The 18,484-nt window shown below is 42.0% G+C and overlaps 1 protein-coding gene across 1 annotated transcript; it reads right to left on the bottom strand.

The window, feature by feature from the left end:
* Positions 1 to 1,046: 1,046 nt before the first annotated feature.
* Positions 1,047 to 17,863, bottom strand: LOC119654376 (protein preli-like). Its single transcript, XM_038059733.1, is given in 5 exon segments — positions 1,047 to 1,915; positions 1,992 to 2,141; positions 2,211 to 2,264; positions 2,266 to 2,425; positions 17,141 to 17,863. Coding segments are annotated over 5 exon segments (627 nt in total). The 5' UTR covers positions 17,233 to 17,863; the 3' UTR covers positions 1,047 to 1,744.
* Positions 17,864 to 18,484: the final 621 nt, after the last annotated feature.

The following is an 18,484-nucleotide window of genomic DNA, read 5'->3' as shown; positions in this document are numbered from 1 at the left end:
TTTCCGCTTCATCTGCTCTATATCGATCTTGATAACGAGTCTCTCGACTGCTCTAGGCAGGAGGAACAAGGGGGAAGCTAATAGCTATTATCATTGTAACATTTGATGGCGCAAAATGTCATGTGCCGCACCGACACAAAGTCTGAGAGGAAGTTGAAATCCAAAGTGGAGTCCGTCAGGGTACACCCTGTCAGAGGGATTATTTCTTTTTGTTATTAGTAAAGTTCTTCATGCTAACTTGTCCAGAGGACGTGAAGGGCTTCAATGGATTACGACAGCTATCCTTAAACCTTGAATACGTTGATGACTCTATGACTCGCGGAGACAGTAAACAGATTCTCTCGTCGAATCATGGATCTTGGCCAAATTGCTCTGGATTTGGAAAGGGATCAAGTAAAGTATGACTGAATATAAACAACAAACACACAATAAGAAAAACAAAATCAATGTTCTCGGTCTGATGGGTCATCGCACTGTTCCTATCTGCACTAATGGGCGGAGCATCGAAGACGTTGATTAATTAGATATACTAGGAAACATGATGGCATCGAACTGGATGTCGCTCGACGCGTTAATCCCGCTAGGTTCATTTTGTTAACTTATCCTTATTATATTATATGTGCAAATGCAGCTATTTCAACAAAAAAAATCAATTTAAGACTGTTCTATGATAATGTCCTTTCTCAACACTTGTTTGCGACGTGTCAACAGGGTACACTAGGCTGATACTATGTCTAACAAAGCACTTCATTGGCGTTACTTCCGGACAACTCTATCAAAAGGCACACATCAAGCGCAGGGCGATAATTCCATTGCTCCCACGACAGTCGCCAATGGAGCACTTGGTGTTGAACAGTAGAAAAGGGGTGTAGGGTTCCCGAGAAGTACTGGAAGGAATTGAAGACCGTTTCAGCGAACTGTGAACGGTGGCACAGGCGTTGGTGATGCGCTTTGCCCCATTTAGGGGTGAATGGCAACTACATGATCAATGATGGACATGTCAGTGAAGAAAAGATATTTATTCCGAACTATATAGAAAAGCTTTCTTACCGTTCTACTAAACATAACATTTTTAGATTTATTCAAACAAAAATATATAAATTTTGAATATACAAATTCATTCTTTTTGTTGAGAAGTAATAGTGTTATGTATTCTTACAGTATAAGCTCTAATTATTAAATTACATTTTACACCTCTACCTCAAATAGCTACTTGTAGCCGACTAAAAACATTCTTTGAAACTATTTCGCAGTTACATCACTAGAAAAGAAAGAAGGACTGCATTCTTCACTTAATTGGAATGAAAGATTATACACTGACGATTTCTTGTGGAAAACGCTTCACTACACGAAATATGCGTCGGAACACGGCTGGATATAGAGTAAAAATATCATAACACTAAGTATTGCAAGTACGTCATTACCAATCGACTTCCCTAGTTTGATGCATTCAGTAACAATAAAATTCAAGACGGATTACGTGCAGTGGTTGTGCAGGCAGGATCAAATTATTCGAGCATGCAGGCAGTGCTCCAACGATTTTCCTCATACACTTTTAGCTTCCAGATGGTCAGGATCAGGGTACTCGTGAAGAAAAAGGAGCAAATGGGTCGCCGTTGAATCTCATATGTACTGTTCTTGAATGTTTTTAGTCTTTCACAGGGTGAACGATTCTAGCCTAGTTTGCCTATGGCTGCGATGGCCGTGCCTTGGTTGATTGTCGTCCTTGCCTTTCTTCGTTGTCTCAATTTTTCACGGAATATGCATCATAGATTTTGCTCGCTTGTGATTTCACTTTATTGTAAGTGGTTTTGGCAGCATCTTTCACGGACGTCGAGGTTTTCGCTTGACTGTGTTGAATGTCCATGGAATGTTGTGGAAACATCTTCAGTAGGACGTGATTGAATCCTATGGTCTGCAAATAGAAGGTGGATTGAATTAATTTCTTAATTTAATGCACCCCGCTAGAAAGCGGACCCAAGTGAACTTACCGCTTTCTGGCAATTGGTCTTGAAACGTTCAACACCGAATGCTCGGATTGCCCTTGAGAAACCAAACACTTGTGAACTTATCCAAGCAGATCTTATGGCTACAGTCTTTCCATCTTCTCTCTCTTTGTACTCAACTTTTTCATCAACACTCTGTCATGGAAGGAAAAATTAATACTGAATGGCCAGGATTTTTGTTGGACATATTCTGAAGTTACGTACCATTATTCGTTTGTAGCCAATATTTCTTGTATAAGTTGTGAGTGTTCGTTTTTTTCAGGTCGAGCACCGAATCTTCAAGAATTTTTACAGATTTTGAGTTATAGAATCGTTCGCCCCATTTCGGAACATGATTGGTTTTTGATAGGAGTCTCCTTGTATAAAGTTTGCCGTCACGAACTTCTCGCTCGATTGTGTCTTCTGTTAAAACATGAGCGCTGGAAAAGATATTTTAATGGTAAATTATTAATACATCATTAAAGGGTTGTGCTACTAAATGTACAAGTATGGACTATGAAATAATACATTAAATTCCGAAGAATAATAAAGATAGTTTTATTCAAAGTAAGCTCTATTGCTAGCTACACATCTTTCGGACAATTAGTGGATACCAGGTTGTAAATTTTTTTTTCCTTTTTCGGCGGACCATCCAACGAGATATTTTTCGATATATTCGCATGAGCTAAAGCGCAGCTCAGCAAAATCGTGACATGACCCATCGAACAAGTGATAATTAGAAGGAGCCAAGTCTGGTGAATACAGCGCAAAAGGGAGGGGGGATATATACAGTACATGGTTAGCGATTAAAAGCTAGGGATTGACGCACCTTGGGGATCGATCAGGTGGTTTTGAGAGTGTAGGAATAGGAGAAGTTGAGAGAACAGGTGAAGGAGAGCAGCGTCCTTTATTTTCGGCGTGATTCCCATGGTCACACCGAAAACAATAGTTTCACATTTCTGGAGATCAAGCGACAATCACCAATGGGTAAACATCGGTAAAGCTCCCCCAATTAGGAATTCACATAAGGTTGTCCACGGACTATGGGTGGGACTTTATCGGGACTTACTGATTTCTTATTTATAGACGTCACAATTGACGCCGGGACGATGTTTTGTGTGGGTAGATGCGGCAGAAGGATGGGATTAATTGGAGACAGCAAACTGAACTTTATTTCGAAACTGTGGTCGTAAATGTTTAGGGTGCAGTGGTGAGTTTTGGGGAATGTTTACTAGGATGCTCCCCTTTTCGGGCAGCCAAATGTTTTGAGAAGGGATTACGATCTGCTGGGATATTTTGTCCAGGTTTTTACTGACTTTCCTGGACGTCTCAGGGTTAAGCTCGATCAAAATTTTGTAGCTGATCGATCTCGATCTCATCAGATGCAGCCTCTCGTTTCGTCTTTAGATTAAGAATCTGTCTTCTGGAAATCAGGAACTAGGAGGGTGAGATATTTGCACGTTTAAGTAGCTCATAATAGACCACATTATGAGCTAACATAGCACATCCTTTTCCTAACAGTTAATGGTGTTCCATATTTGTTTTTAAGTTTTTATGTAAACACAAAACCTTATTAAAATCGGTTTACTGTCTGTCTGTCCGTCACACGCATTTTTCTCGGAGACGATTATAGCAATTGACACCAAATTTGGTAGAAAGGTACATCCTTTTACGTTGAATTTGAGAGGGGTGTAACATTTTTTTCATCAAATATAGTCGTGTGGGGTATCAAATTAAAGGCCTCCGTTAGCACTGGTGTTGGTTTTGACATTTGTTGGAAAAGTGGGGAGTGCGGGGGGTTGAAAGTGATCATTTCTTTAAGGGGGCCATTCTCAGAAACTACCCAACCGAAAAATTTGAAAAAAATCAGGAGGCTGCCACTATATGGTGCCTGGGCTCCGAAATACCTTCCATACCGATATATGTTCAAATAAAGTTAATAATAGTATATTACTATCCTTTTTTATAATTGGCGGGAAACCCCCTGTAAGTTCATCCTAGCACCACCAAATTGCAGTGAGATAGACTATAATGTAGAGCATGATCTTACCAAGTTTGGTGAAAATCGCACTATTACTAACAAAGTTATAATACGTCGAAATTGTTGCTTCTTTGAAAATTGAAGACTATGAATGTCAATATCACCCGAAAGTGGATACTCTCACATGATATATGGATATATTACGTGCTACGTACTAAGAAATACACAAAACCTTTCATACCTGAAGCGTCCAGCTTCCGGTTTCCCGACTTGTTTTTTATCTAAATTGCAAAATATGGATGTGAATGACATGTGATTTCAACGAGCCCATACAGCCCGAGGTATAGTTTCGCAAATTCGTGTGCCTAAAATTTTCCATAATTTTGATCCAAATTGGCTGCCCAAATCAATCTAATGACACTGGAATGTTTTCTTTGGCTTTTTTATGTTTAAAATCCACTATCCGCGTTTAGTTCGATCTGACAGTTACGTCTGAACAGACCGCATTTGACTGACTTCCGAAATGTTGATGGGAGGATCTGGTCTATTAGTTTGAACTTTTCAAGCGACCGGCGATCGAAGGAAAAATTATTCAGCCAATCGGCCAGACATCTTTGTTTAAAGCCGCCGTTCACGTACAGTTCAGTTACACCGAAAAAAACTCGCGTGCATCTGCAAGTTCAACTGAAAGCACCATCCACCCAAGTGGCAACATATTTAGTGCAACTTTGGACGTGGAAGGCGTTGAGATGCAAATTTGAGATAATTTGATGCGTGAACATTTATTAAATATGTTGATTAGCGATAAAGATGTTCATAAAATTCTCGCTCACAACCCAAACAAACACTTCTGGCCGGTTGGCCGAATCGTTTTTCTTTCGATCAACAACCGCGTGAATTGTCGAATCTGACAGGGCAAATTTATACCATCCACGTTACGGCGTTCAAATGCTGATTCTTTATGCGTAACTGACAGACCGAACTGAACTGAAAAGGAATTGCGGGCTTAGGCTGTGAGCGAGAATTTTATGAACATCTTTATCGCTGGTGAACAATTTTGATAAATCCCTACACACAAAAATGTCTCAAATTCTTCCTTCCTCGTGCAAAGTTAAACTAATAATGTTGCGGCTTGCCATTATGTGGATGGTGCTTTCAGTCCAACTGACACCCGGATACATTGCGGGAGGAAACGTATATCTGCGGATAAAAAATGGCCATGTGAAGACCCAGAAAATAATTCAATTATAACGTAAACTCAGTACCGCAGTGTTTCAGTAGTGGGAAACTTGGCTACTGTGGTATTTTATGCTCCAAGAGATAATAGTGGAATGGAAATGAGATACACACTAAATCTTTCTTATAAGAGTGCGAAGCGGGAGACGTCACCACTAAGGACAACGTTGGTGGTGAGAAATCGAACTGAGTAGGGACGTTATAAGTGAACCCTTTGGTACTCAGCAAGCAGCTAAGAAGAAAAAACTTTCCCACCAAGGAAAGCTCGCCTGGTGAAGATCTGGAAAAAGTTGGTGATTTGCCGACTACGGCTTCGGCGTAGAATCCGAAATTGGCAGCCTTGGACAGTAGTGTATCAAATGAACGCAAAAAGGCGATCTGATAAATCCAGCGAAAAGTCATTTGGTCTAAAGCTACAATTCAATCTTAGCAAAACAGAAAAGAATACAAGGGAAACGATGTATGATAGAAGGTACATGGGGATAGACTGATCGTTATTGTGGACTTGCCTTTGGTATCAGCCTTTGGATTAATTACCCGGGGCAAGGTAAGAATAGGTTGGGCCGTGTACCGATTCAGGGATTGCCCCCCTTCTCTAAGGAGAAGAAGAGATAATGTCTCGTTTTTGGTCAGAGCAAAAAGGTGCATGAATAAGAGGACCACCTCATCAAAAAATTGTGCTGGAGATTCATGATACATGTACAAGGGGAAAGGGGAAGTGGACGACCGGCACGTTGCAAAGTTGTAAGCCTTATAAAAAACAATGAAATCTCCAGGAGCGAGCTTCGTAAGGGCTAAAATAAATGGCACTCAAATCTGTACCTGTTACGCTCCTCTTGGTGCAGTGATGGGTTAATATAACGAGGTGATAGACAGTCTAGTATAGAATACTGGATACCACAGCTCAATTACCGACGACTTGAACGATTGCGCCTTGGTGTGGGAAGGCCGAGAAACGAACACCACAGGTCAAAATCCTCATCGGAATATTTGCGGAGTTGGACATCGTACTGACCAATGTTGGATGCGCTCCTACCTTCGGGGTACAGCGTTAAGTTCGATCGTCGATCAGGTATAGCTTAGTACCTGGTTGACGAGAAGGATGGTTAGGCGGGTGAGTGAACACTACACTGATAGTGACCACCAGGCCATCTTTCTTGACTTTGGAAACGAAGGTGCAATGAAACTAGAATTACTGGCTAGTCCACTAATAATTTCTAGGAGGTGACATTCTTGGCGATGCTAGAAGGATCACCAATCGACGGAAACAGCGCTTGAAAAGGTATGAAATGAAACTCCTAGTGGAATCATGAATTTTTTGAATCGATATCCTGAAGGCATTGCTATACTCGTTGACCCGGAGTATCTTATGGTCCAGTCCATTGGTCGTACCCATATTTTTGACTTACTTCGTGCTCAAAAGCATACATATCCATACATACATATGAATAACGCTGGTTTAATGTCGATGCAGATGCAGATATCGGAACTAGATGTATTTTAAGGCATAAATTTCGTAGAGATGCAATACTGTGATTTTTTCAGATTTTGTGGTTTGCTAGGTTCTGAGAATGAGACCTGCTTCACATAAAACCTTAAAAATTCTCCACTGTTCAGGAGGATCCAAAACGCAAACCAAACTGTTCTCTATCAATCAAGCGTTGCGGGATATTTTAGCTATTATCTTTTGAAGGACAAGGAGCACGAATATACCTTTTCATTTGTCACACTTCAGAGCTGGGAATCTTAACGATCATCCCTGGAAAGATTTCAGATTTCCAGAGTTTGCGGATAAGTGGAAGCAACAACTCTGCATAGAATGCAGTGGTTATAAGCAAACAGTCTCGCGGATTTGCGCACTTGAGCGCATAGGTAGCCGCGATGATTTCAGCTATGTTTAAAGGAGAAGTCATTATGAATGCTAGGAGGTCCTTTAGTAGCCTTGGCAAAACAATATTCACCTCGACAATTACATGTTTCGAATCAAATTATTAGATGCACCGCGTCGTAAAAACACTATTATTGTCCTTTAATGGTTATAGTACTCGTTGAGGCGACAATCCAATTAGATCTAGGCCTGAAGCGTGTTAGATCAGGTTCTTATGGTACACTAGGAGGCAATGTGGTCAGAATTGCGCTCGCCTGTGATTATTATTTGACACAGATAATGAATCGCGGCTGAATCGACTGGCATCCAATATCCAGCCACGATACAAATCTTCATGCCACTAATGAAATTAAGCCTAGCTATAGTGCATTTATTATAGTGTGTCCATCAAGCCTATAGTCGACAGGAATTTTAAAATATTTTCTACTTCTAAGGGTTTTGGCCTGGCCTTAGGATAATAATAATAATCGTTGGCGCAACAATCTAAATGGTTGTTAGCATTGCGCTCGCCCGAGATTATTACCCTGATTTGACTCAGATACTCATTCACAGCTGAGTCGACTAGTATCCGACGTCAAATCACGATACAAATTCCACTGGCACCAGTGAAATTTGAACCGCGACCTTCCGTACGACAGCCTTGTGCTCTAACTAATCAGCTATCCGGACACACACGGATGCCTTAGGATATTAGATGAAGTGACCATGCATCTATCTGGACGACCATATTCTCGGCGGGGATATGCGCTGTTTTATTTACAGCCAAGAATGTTTTCGACAAAAATAGCGAGGTCGCACCATGTGAATCTGTTCCGAGAGCCCGGCAGCGTATCCGCATTAAATAGAAACACAATATCAAGTCAGTTGGCGTGGAGTTTCACTGTCAAGTATGCATTGAATTTGCAAGGATTCGCATAGCCGAATTGAAAAATTTGAATTCCTGCCTGCAAAAGAACTCGGGACCCTTGATAAGTGGGACATGAAAAACCTGGTAGAGCCTTTAACGAGACATTGCTTCTTAAACAACCACATGAAAGAAATGGAATCATTGCCCTCGTATATATGCAGTCAATGCTAGAGAAAGGAGGAAGCGGACTCCTTAGACATCAGATGAAATATATCGGAGAGAATTTCGTTAACGGAAAATCTATGCACTCTTTGCCATTGGAGGATGTTTTCCGATTAGCAAAATCTCTTAAACGCCGCAGGCTGGAGGCCGCTTAATAGATGATTTTAGTGGACAATACAATAGCTTAGCAAAAGGCCTGAACGCTACGAGCTGCAGCTTCCCTCACCACACTGAAGTATCATAATTAAGTATTAGGCACGAAGAGTCCTTTCGCACGAACCTGGTACAAATTGTAAAATTGACGTCGGAGAATTTGGCGGACTTATCGAAAAATCCGATTTCATACTAATAAGTTTACTGTGGACCACGTACAGACGATTCGCCGGGCCCAAGCGGAAGAATGATCTAATCAAATGTGACCAACCTCCTCAATATGAAATTGAAGAATTTTTAGAGGGGTTGGAGCACGTAGTATGTTGCTTTTTGACCATGGTTTACAAATTTATGTCAATTATCAACTGTGACCTGTAAAGGGCTACGCCATTTTCCAATTTGCAAAACCACATAGTCATCAGCTTTCTGATATCTAGATGTATCGCGCGATAGGTTATCTGAATGACACGCAGCTTTTCAACTAAATTGCATAAGAATTTCCACGAATATCTGCGTGCTAAATGCAAAAAATAGTCTATAAATTTTTATTCTAATCTGAAAATAGCATTTGTTGTTAATATTATTATTTTCTAGCTCCTCCAATTGACTTTCGGAGTTGTTTACATTTGCATTTTGCACTGTGAGTTTTTTATTCATTGGTTTTGAAATTATCTACGATTTTAGTGCCCCTTGACGTTGTATTAAATAGAAAAAACTAGAGCGCAACGAATTTTTATCGATAAAATACTTATTTTCTTATCGCAACAGAACTGGGGGTTATCTTATCTATAATAATTTGAAAAATATACGTCTTAGCACGGGCGACATAATTTTATTTAGGGGTTACATTTTGGGGCTTTTTAAGAGTGATGTAAAATCCTTTCGAAATCGATTCAAATTATGACTAGCAGCATTCATAAGCATTTTAATGCAAAACGATTGGGAAAAGTTATAAAATGTTTCCTTCAAGTAAGAATTACGACTCCATTATCATTCGTTATGCGTGGGATTTTGCAGGCGGACTTTTAATCTGTAAAACAGACCAAAGATTGTTTTTTTTTTGGAATATGCGCTGACTCCTCGATAATACTATGTTAGGACTCCAAACTTCTTCCTTAATTCTGAGAGAGCGCGATTTATATTCTTTGCTTAGAATACAGAGGATATGCCTGCAATCAATCGGAAATAAACCATCAAATTAAGACTATTTTCATGAGGCTGCCGGGTCTTCCATATTCGGACTGGTTATGGTTATGTAAAAATCGGAAATCAGACACCCTTTTCTATCCTAAGTCTATCTTAAGTCCTTACACGCAATTGTAAATATTTCCGCGGTTCTGTACCTCTAAATTACGCTGGATCGACCGCTAAATTTCGTTTCAATCGATGAATCCATTTTCTCACCAAAGACTAGTGTACCTTTGCCCTGGGAGTAACATGATGGAAGTGGTTGCAAGGTGTCATTTGGCCCCCTTATATGCATTCATAAAGGCGACGTGAGTATGAATTTTATTCATGAAGATCCTTGGAGAGTCCTTTAGAGACGACAATCAGATCCCCGTAGTGACTGGCGTAACGATACTGGTTTATAGTGAATGCAGGCTTACCATTCATACTATAACATCTTTGCCGCAACTAAGGGGAACGATTCCCGAGTTGTACAGCGTAACTTGATGCTTAAGCCCACAAGGAACTCTCCTCGCAATATGGACACAATCACAATCAACATGAAACTCCCACAAGGAGGCCAACCGCAAATTATCGGACCAATAAGACATCCCCCAGGAATTTCCACAGAACATATGCGGAATCTAGTTCCAAAAACCACATGTTCCAAAAACGTCTTCTTTTGGGAAATGCGAAAAACTAATTCCCAAGAACATATTACAGCTGATTCTGAAGCTGACTTTGGAGGTATTGCACTCTGAGGAAGAGCCTAACGGAAAAATTTTGATGCGGCTTGAAATGGACTGCCATGGATACCATGCATAATTTATTTTCGATAATTTTGGAACATATGGCAACTCGGTTCCCATGATACAAGATAACTGCCGGTGAGGCTTTGTGGCAAACGCCACTTCAGAAAAGTCTCTTGCAGACTCGGGTCCGATCACCACGGTCACTATGACGAGTCGCTTATCATACTCCAGATGAAGTAGCATCGAGTAAATCCCTTCGTCGCCGGAAGGTAGCACGCGCGTATGCGTTGGTTGGCGGCAAGATTCCGCGACAACAGGAACTCATTCAAGAGAAGACTTACGCACTTTTATGTGATCCGAACTTTCCCTATTCGTTCCATCTAATCTGCCTCTTTGACGTAACACCCTCATCTAACTACCTTTTGACCGCAAGCGTCATTTCAGAAAAAATTACCCAGTAAGGCACACGCCCTGTCAGCGTTCCCTTTAATGAAACCGTACCGCCTCTCCGATAACAGATGGGGTGTTTCCACCTCCAGTCGCTGGACAATAATCTTCTTCAGGACCTTGCAAGCGCTGAGAGAAGAGATATGGGCCTGTACGACCGGGGATTACTCTTATCCTCTTCTTGACTCCAGCAGAAAAACAACTCTAGCAGTCTTCTAGAACGCGGTGAAATAGACAAAGAAAGTAACCATTGGACATGAGATGAGATGGCCCGCCCGATAGCTTTGTACATCTTGCCAGTCATTTCGGAAAAAAATTACCCAATAAGGTACACGCCCTGTCAGCATAGGCTTTCCGTTCCCTTTAATGCCGGCAATGTAGTTTCGCTTTTCTGGTAGATCCTTCCACTAAGCTCACTGACGAAACGTTTCCAATCTACATCCTTTAACTTTATCTATGAATTATATTCAGGGCGAAACCTGCTAGTAAATTAAGGCCTAGGTCGGCTGAAGCAGATCTAAATTTTATTTAGGGATAAAGGGCGTCAGGACTCCACTAGTGAAATCTAATTTCCTCCAGGACTCATTGAAAAGGATTCTCTTTCTCCAGTGTTATGTATCATGTAGTTTTTGGGCGACCCATTCATCGGTTATTTCGTAAAAATGGATTGCGCTGTTATGGAAATGTCATCCTTTCTCAATGTGCGACCTGTCGACCGCCTTATAATCAAGACGTCCACAAATCCGACCAGTACGTCCACAAATTTCTTGGTTTGGGATCGCGTCGCGCCATAGGACCCCGAAGCTACGGCGGCGACTAATATTGACGATTGCTTGGAGTTTTTTGTAGGTTATCTGGTACCATGGGAAGTGGAATAGTCGTCTAAGAGCAAATGCTCCAGCAGGGGTGTCAGATAGAACACTCATCCACTAGTATAAATACCCGCACTCAGTAATCAAATCAAATTACTTAAAAAAATTTAATGAGTTTATTGCTAAAAAAATCAATTGTTAGTAGAGCCCCAGGATGGTAAGAGAATTTGTAGGGTACAGTACAAATCCACGTTGTGGAAGTTTTCTCGTTTTTTTTCTCGATATCAGTTTCCCCGCAAGCAGTGATCAATTGACCTCTTTGATCCATGCCAGAGATAAAGGTGTTCAAAGATGTCGTTTGCGAAGGAAGAAAGATTTCCCAATGATAGGCGACAATCGAATTGCAAAAACGGCGGGCATGATGCCATCGAACTGCGATACCATGAGAAATACCGAGAAGTTCAGCATAGTATTTACCGTGACAAAAGGAAAGCGGAAGATGCTACAGAATGCAATCATGTCAGAAGTACATACCGCATCACGAAAGAACTTGAATTGGTCGTTAACATTTCGATGGTCCTTTCAGGAACGTTGACGGTCCACGTCTTAGCGACGAGCATCTGAAGAGGTGGAAGGACACTTCACCACGGTTCTTAACCGTATCACATATGGCGAAGCTACGTTTCTTGTGGATGAAATGATTAGTCAGTGTTAGACCTGGATCTGGGCGATTCCTCCAAGAAGAAGAGAAATCATTTCGGTCATTCATTCACTTAACGGAGTAAAGCCGCTAGGATCGATGCTTCCCCACAGTTATTTATCGCTGTAACCGCAGTTACAGCAGATGTGTTACTTCCACTCATACGGAAATCCTGGGAATGTGTCCAAGAGAATGGAAAAAGGGTTTGATCGTTAAAATTCCAAAGAAGAGCAATCGTTTTGAGTATGACAATTGGAGGGATATCTGCGTGCTCTCCGATGTTACAAAGATCATAGCTAAAATAATCCTTCAGATCCTCCTGCTTTACTACATCAACGTCCTACGGATCATTTTGGGACAACGCGTGAAGTTTAGATCTTCGCAACACCTGCTCTTCATCGATTTCGAGATAGCTTTCGATAGCCTGAACAGTGTATCTGCGTGCTCTACGCAGAAGGGGCATACCGGAGAAACGCGAATAGCTATTATCAGAGCGACATATGATGGCGCAATCGAGGTAAAATCTCAGAGGAATTTGAGGTTCAAAACGGAGTCTGCCAGGATTGCAAAAATATTATGCCTTCTCGTGATCAGTGGCGTCCTTGATGCTATATTGTCCGAAGGTCGTGGAAGAGCTCTCTCCTCAAAGAACCCGACTACGTTGAAAACATCTGTTTGATCTCTCACCGGGTCATCGACCTTGGTCAAATCTCGTTGGATTTGGAAAGAAGGGCAAGTAGAGTCGGACTGGAAATAAACACGAACAAAACCAAGATTCTCAGTCTGAAGGATCTTGGCACTCTCTCTTTCTGCATTATTATGTTTTGTTTACTATGTACCTATTAAATTACATTTCCAAACTAATTGTTTCGAAAGATTTCTGTAAAAAAAAACCAATTCTTAATGAAACGAAACAGAAATCAACCCGATATCTATCACCATTTTTCAGAAAGATGTACCTAAAATTGAATGTAAGAAACGAAAAAAAAATCGATACATATTTCATCATTTCATTGAGTGGTTCTCAAAATATACATGTTCAGAGGAAATTCACTTTCAGGGTCTAGGTTGGGGCTGGTCTCCTCTTAAAGAAGACAAGCGATTTGATGACTGATGAAGCTCACCATGATATCAGCTTATGGCAGTATTCACTTCTTCCCCGCATACACACCACAAACAGTTTGACCTCATGCCGAGAAAGACGACTTCTGGCAACTTCTCCATGCAAAGAACTGTAAAGTGCCTACTGATGACTATATCATCGTTGCGGATGGCCTTATTCGACCGTATTCTCATAAGATGCCGACATTTTACCACCGTCACTGACTGCAAACCCGTTCCCTATGAGACCATCGCCCGTCAACATTGGCCATTGATTGCCGTCTTGCAAATCAAGCCACCGATGAAACAACGTGGCCCCCCGCGGATTAGATCGTGGCGATTTCGTAAGAAAGAAAAATGATCCCACTTACGTGATTACCAACCATTACGAATGTGGGAGAATCGTGGAACCAAGTTAAAGACACGATCCAGTTAAGGGGGGTTCTACAGCCAATTTCTAAAAATTATAGTAATATAGTATTAACTTTATTTGACAGATATTGATATTGAGGGTAGTTCGGAGCCTAGCCTATATATAGGCAGCCTGCTGATTTTTTTCAGATTTTTCGGTCGGGTAGTTTCTGAGAATGGGTCCGTTAAAGAAATAATCACTTTCGACCCCCCGCTCTCTCCACCTTTCCAACAAATGTGAAAACTAAAACCAACTTCGAAAAGTACTAACTGAGATCTTTCATTTGATACATCACATGACTATATTTGATGAAAAAAAAATGTACACCCCCCTTTTGCAAGTACCCCTCCTAAATTCGATGTAGAATTATGTAACTCACTGTATTCGCAAGCGTTCACAGTTCCCATCTTTCCACCAAATTTGGTGTTAATCGTTTTCGAGAAAAATGTGTATGACAGACAGACACAGAGACAATAAACCGATTTTAATAAGGTTTTGTTTTACGCAAAATCTTAAAAAGCGATCGCTATTACCCGAACGGTCTACTACAAAGATTTTTAGGATAAACTGGACACTGGGATGGCGAAAGAGGGCTGAACCGACTTGTCAAATGCCGATACCAACACACACAAAATATTGAACACCAAAAACGGTACTTGCTTACCGATCGACGAGCCGCCACGAATAAAAGGGGAAATATTTCGAGTAGATTTCAACGGAGAATTTGTTCATCCCCCACTTCCACAAGCATTGTTGACATTTGGAATGATTCCATCGGTCAGCGTCTCTGGTGCTGTGAGGTGGTGCGGAGGAAGACGGGGCAGCACCCCTGTTGTCCGAATCAAAACCAGGCGGTCGGATAATCTTCATGTGGTGGCACCGGGATACGCTGTATTCACTATGAATGCCCCAAAGGCTTAATTAGGGCGATCAAACGCGAGTCTGCACGGGGACTCATCTGAAGTGGCAAAAGATCGCGAAACCTTATCAGGTGTATATTGGTATCGTTGGAACCGGGAGAGCTCCTGAATTCACATGTCTCAAGAGAATTCCGGTTGGTCCTTTAGTGGGAGTTTCATGGGGATTGTGGTTACGCTTAAGCGAACAGAGACCTTTAGGGATCGGCGTGGTGTTGCGTGCGTAAAGATTTAGATAGGTCTTGTATCCACCAGTACGAATAAACTGAGCCATGCACTCCGTTAAGACTGGTACCGTTGCGCTTGTCTCAGCTATGGTTCTGGTCATAAAATCAATCCGTGTCTTAAGAAGACCGTGGGGTTAAGCCAAATCGACAGATACATAGAACCACAGAGACGTAACTGTCAGCGCCAAGACATCGGATCTGAGCTCAGGAAAGCGAAGCTTCCAACACTGCGACTCAGGGAGATAGAACACGATCACACTAGCAAGAAAGCAAAACAGTTACTCATGGAGAAACACCGTGAACAGCATCGCTCTTTCTACATTGTATTTATGAATATGGAGAAAGCGTTTGACCGCGTGCCACACGAACTCATCTGATATGCTCTACGACAACACCTTCTGCCAGAAGAACTCGCGTGGTATTTTAAATTGCTCTACAACGATCCGAAAAGTAAAGTTCGAAGTGTGGCGAGTATATCGAAACCGCTTCGTGTCTCTGTCGGTGTTCATCAAAGAAGTACCCTTTCACCTCTTTGTTCTTGTTATGGAAAAGTCCAGCGCACGACACACTGCTCTACGTAGATGATGTTCTCCTAGTCTCCTAGCACTTCTGGAATGATCGTCTCATGCAACACGGTCTCAGATTGAATCTGAATAAAACGTAACCTGGATGAAGTACCAAAATTAGTGTTCTTTGTGATGGAAGTATAAACTAACGCGCCAAATTTAAAATTTACTGCAATGTCGTCGATGCTGCTGCTCTCTATGGTTCTGAGTGCTGGCTGACTATAAAAGATAATGAACGACCTCTTGCGGTAATGGAGACGAAGATGATGCGTTGGACTAGTGGCGTAACACGTGCATTCTTGTCGGTCCTCGTTCCTTGTAAGCCCCTCTCCCCCATGTCAGTGATACGGGGTAGTTCTAGGGCTACCCCGGCCGCCACTGTAGAGAACTTCATTGAAATTAAAGGTGCCCAGATTATTCACAATCTTCCTACTAGATATGTTAATATATTGTACAGTGCGAGGAGGTTAGTCCCCACGCTGTTACTTCGCCAGATACGTTTGGCAAGGAGAATGGGATTTCAAATTGTTCTAAGATCTCCGAAGAGACATGTTCTGCCCAAATTCCCTTATCATATTATTTTCTCTTTTCCGACCCCTGTCCGTTAATTTCCTTCATCTATGAAGAAATATGAATAAAAAAGTCGCCACTTTATGATCAAAATGAAACAGCTTGTCACTCAATGTCGAAAGGAACTTAATCGAAATCTTTATTCAGAGTAGTCCTTGGCCAGAGAACTGCGAGTAAAGCGTCGAAAGCGAAGGAGGACATATGGGACTAGTGTGAGTGAAGATCGAGCACCTCGTATGTCGTTCTTTGTTTGTTTTCGAAGCTTTCACCGCCGGTAGTATCGCTGGTTTACTCGCGGTTTCACTATGTTTTCAGCCTTCACGGCTAAGCACACAGAAGTCGATTAGTAGGTTATCTTGGAGTCAAAGTCGTACAGCTCGGACTAAACCATCAATTTGGAAATGCATTTTTAATATTTTCTCGGTATTCTGTGACACAGACATGATAATGTGTTTCTGTAATGCGAAGTCAGCAGGTGACCCAATATGCGGACCAATCTATTCTATGCAACCGGAATAAATCAATAAATTAGCTTCCGCATAATCGTCTACTGCAGAAAGTATGTTTTGTTTAAGGTCTTCTCGGCCCCGTACTGAAACGGGTTGAAATTCAAGGTAGTCCCCTTCGTCGACCAGTTATTTGGCCGGAGACACAAATTCCGTTTATATTTTCAAGGCTAACAAACAGAACCAGGCGCTTTGGCGCTAGAGTGCTGACAATTTATTCAATTAGGTCAGTTCTACATAATCTAATTGGATTAGAGCAAAACTGTGTACTCAATATCAGGCGATGCAAGCTCTGCTTCGCGATCTCTATCAACTGCGACAAGGCAGGCAACAGGTCCATTCGAATAAAACCAAAATAAAGAACGTGAAAAGTATCGATAACTGCCTCTGGGAATTGACGCGAACATGTGATAAGAACCGGCCGACATTCCCTAACCGGTTGCGAGAAAGATTCGTCGCTGTTCTGGCCGCATCGAAAATAAACACCGAAACGTGACTGATTGCACAACAGTTCTAGTTCGCCTGTGGCTACAATTAGAATGCGTGAGCTCTAGCGACGCTGCAATGGCTCTTCTCATTGCGAGAAAAATCTTGGCAAGCTGGGTCCAAAGACCGAGCGAGGGTTAAAATGTGAATGACAGATGAATTTACCTGGACGGGTTGGGGTATCTGTTCCAAAACGCCTGCACAACCTGCTTCCAGCTGAAGTCGAACACTTGAGTGTTTTCGTAATAAGTGGCCATTGCGGTCGTCTGTCTCCGATTTCACAGCAGCACCATGAAGGGCCCGTCCCCTATCCGGAACAGACGGATTCCGTGCGTGACTAGGATGACGAGGATGCGGGAATCGCCTAACGTGAGAACGGATCCTCTTTCCGACTAGTCGATTTCCATCAACACACAACACACGAGGAATGCCAAGTTAACGCGAGTGAAAACTCCAACCGGCCACTGTGCCTTCGACAAACGCCGACTCCTCGAGTTTCGTAAGCACAAAGTCCGTCAGCACTTCAACACCAGCAAATGACTCGCCACAAAATCTCTTATCGAAGATTAGAAACGTGTGAATTTGACGATACAACGAAACGCGGAGGCGCCGGCGATAAAAATAGCAGAAAAACACGACCGGGAAATTTTCTTAGAGGGATCGGACACAACGAATTTGGAGAGGGATTTTGGGCTGCGGAGACGTTTGCTGCAGATTCGGAATTGACACCCGTGCAACCGGTTGAGTCGATGGGAGAATTATGAAATTTGGGATTTTTTGGACAACTTTATTACGGAGAAAACTAAAAAACAAATCAACCTCGCGAACGATCTACAACGTCCGGGTCCGAACAATGGCGAGTGACAGTTGACACTAGGGCATGGCACCGATGACAGCTGACAGTTGATTTCTCGAGTTGCGCAACTGCACACGAACCGTGGCCAAGCGTGGGATGCGAAAATGAGCCGTACATGAAGGAGGCGAGCATGTCGGAAGTCACGTCACAACCTGCTCTTTGGAGTGTGGGGTCTTGTCCGCCTTAATCTTCTTAGTAATCCACTGATAGTAAGGGAATACCCGTTTCGCTGCGAATATCAAAAAGTTTCTCACTTTCACGAAATGCGAAATTTTCCTTATATGTACTTTTGCCTGTTTACCCTTGGACTTATACAAGTGGCATGTAGATGGCTCTGTGCATCAAATGGGGTACATTGCTGTTCAAAATGATAAGACAGTAGTCTCCAGTAAATTCCGAATTACAAAATTAAAGAACATCGTGTATTTCATAATAAAGGACCACCTCTGAGGAAACTGTTCTTGACGAAGAATCCTGTAGAATGTACTGCCAATTTCAAATTTCATTTGAAATGGAATATATGTAAATGAAACCACTATTCATTCTATTGACAAACTGGAACGATTTCGAACGCGACTTAGACAGTGTGCTGGGCCTTCCCCTGGACATCCGGAAAGTGAACTATGCCTTCGAAACTACAATTGGCAAGCACG

This window comes from Hermetia illucens, chromosome 4 (genome assembly GCF_905115235.1).
Source record: "Hermetia illucens chromosome 4, iHerIll2.2.curated.20191125, whole genome shotgun sequence".
NCBI lineage: Eukaryota > Metazoa > Arthropoda > Insecta > Diptera > Stratiomyidae > Hermetia > Hermetia illucens.
This window is presented reverse-complemented; position numbering and strand designations above follow the sequence as displayed.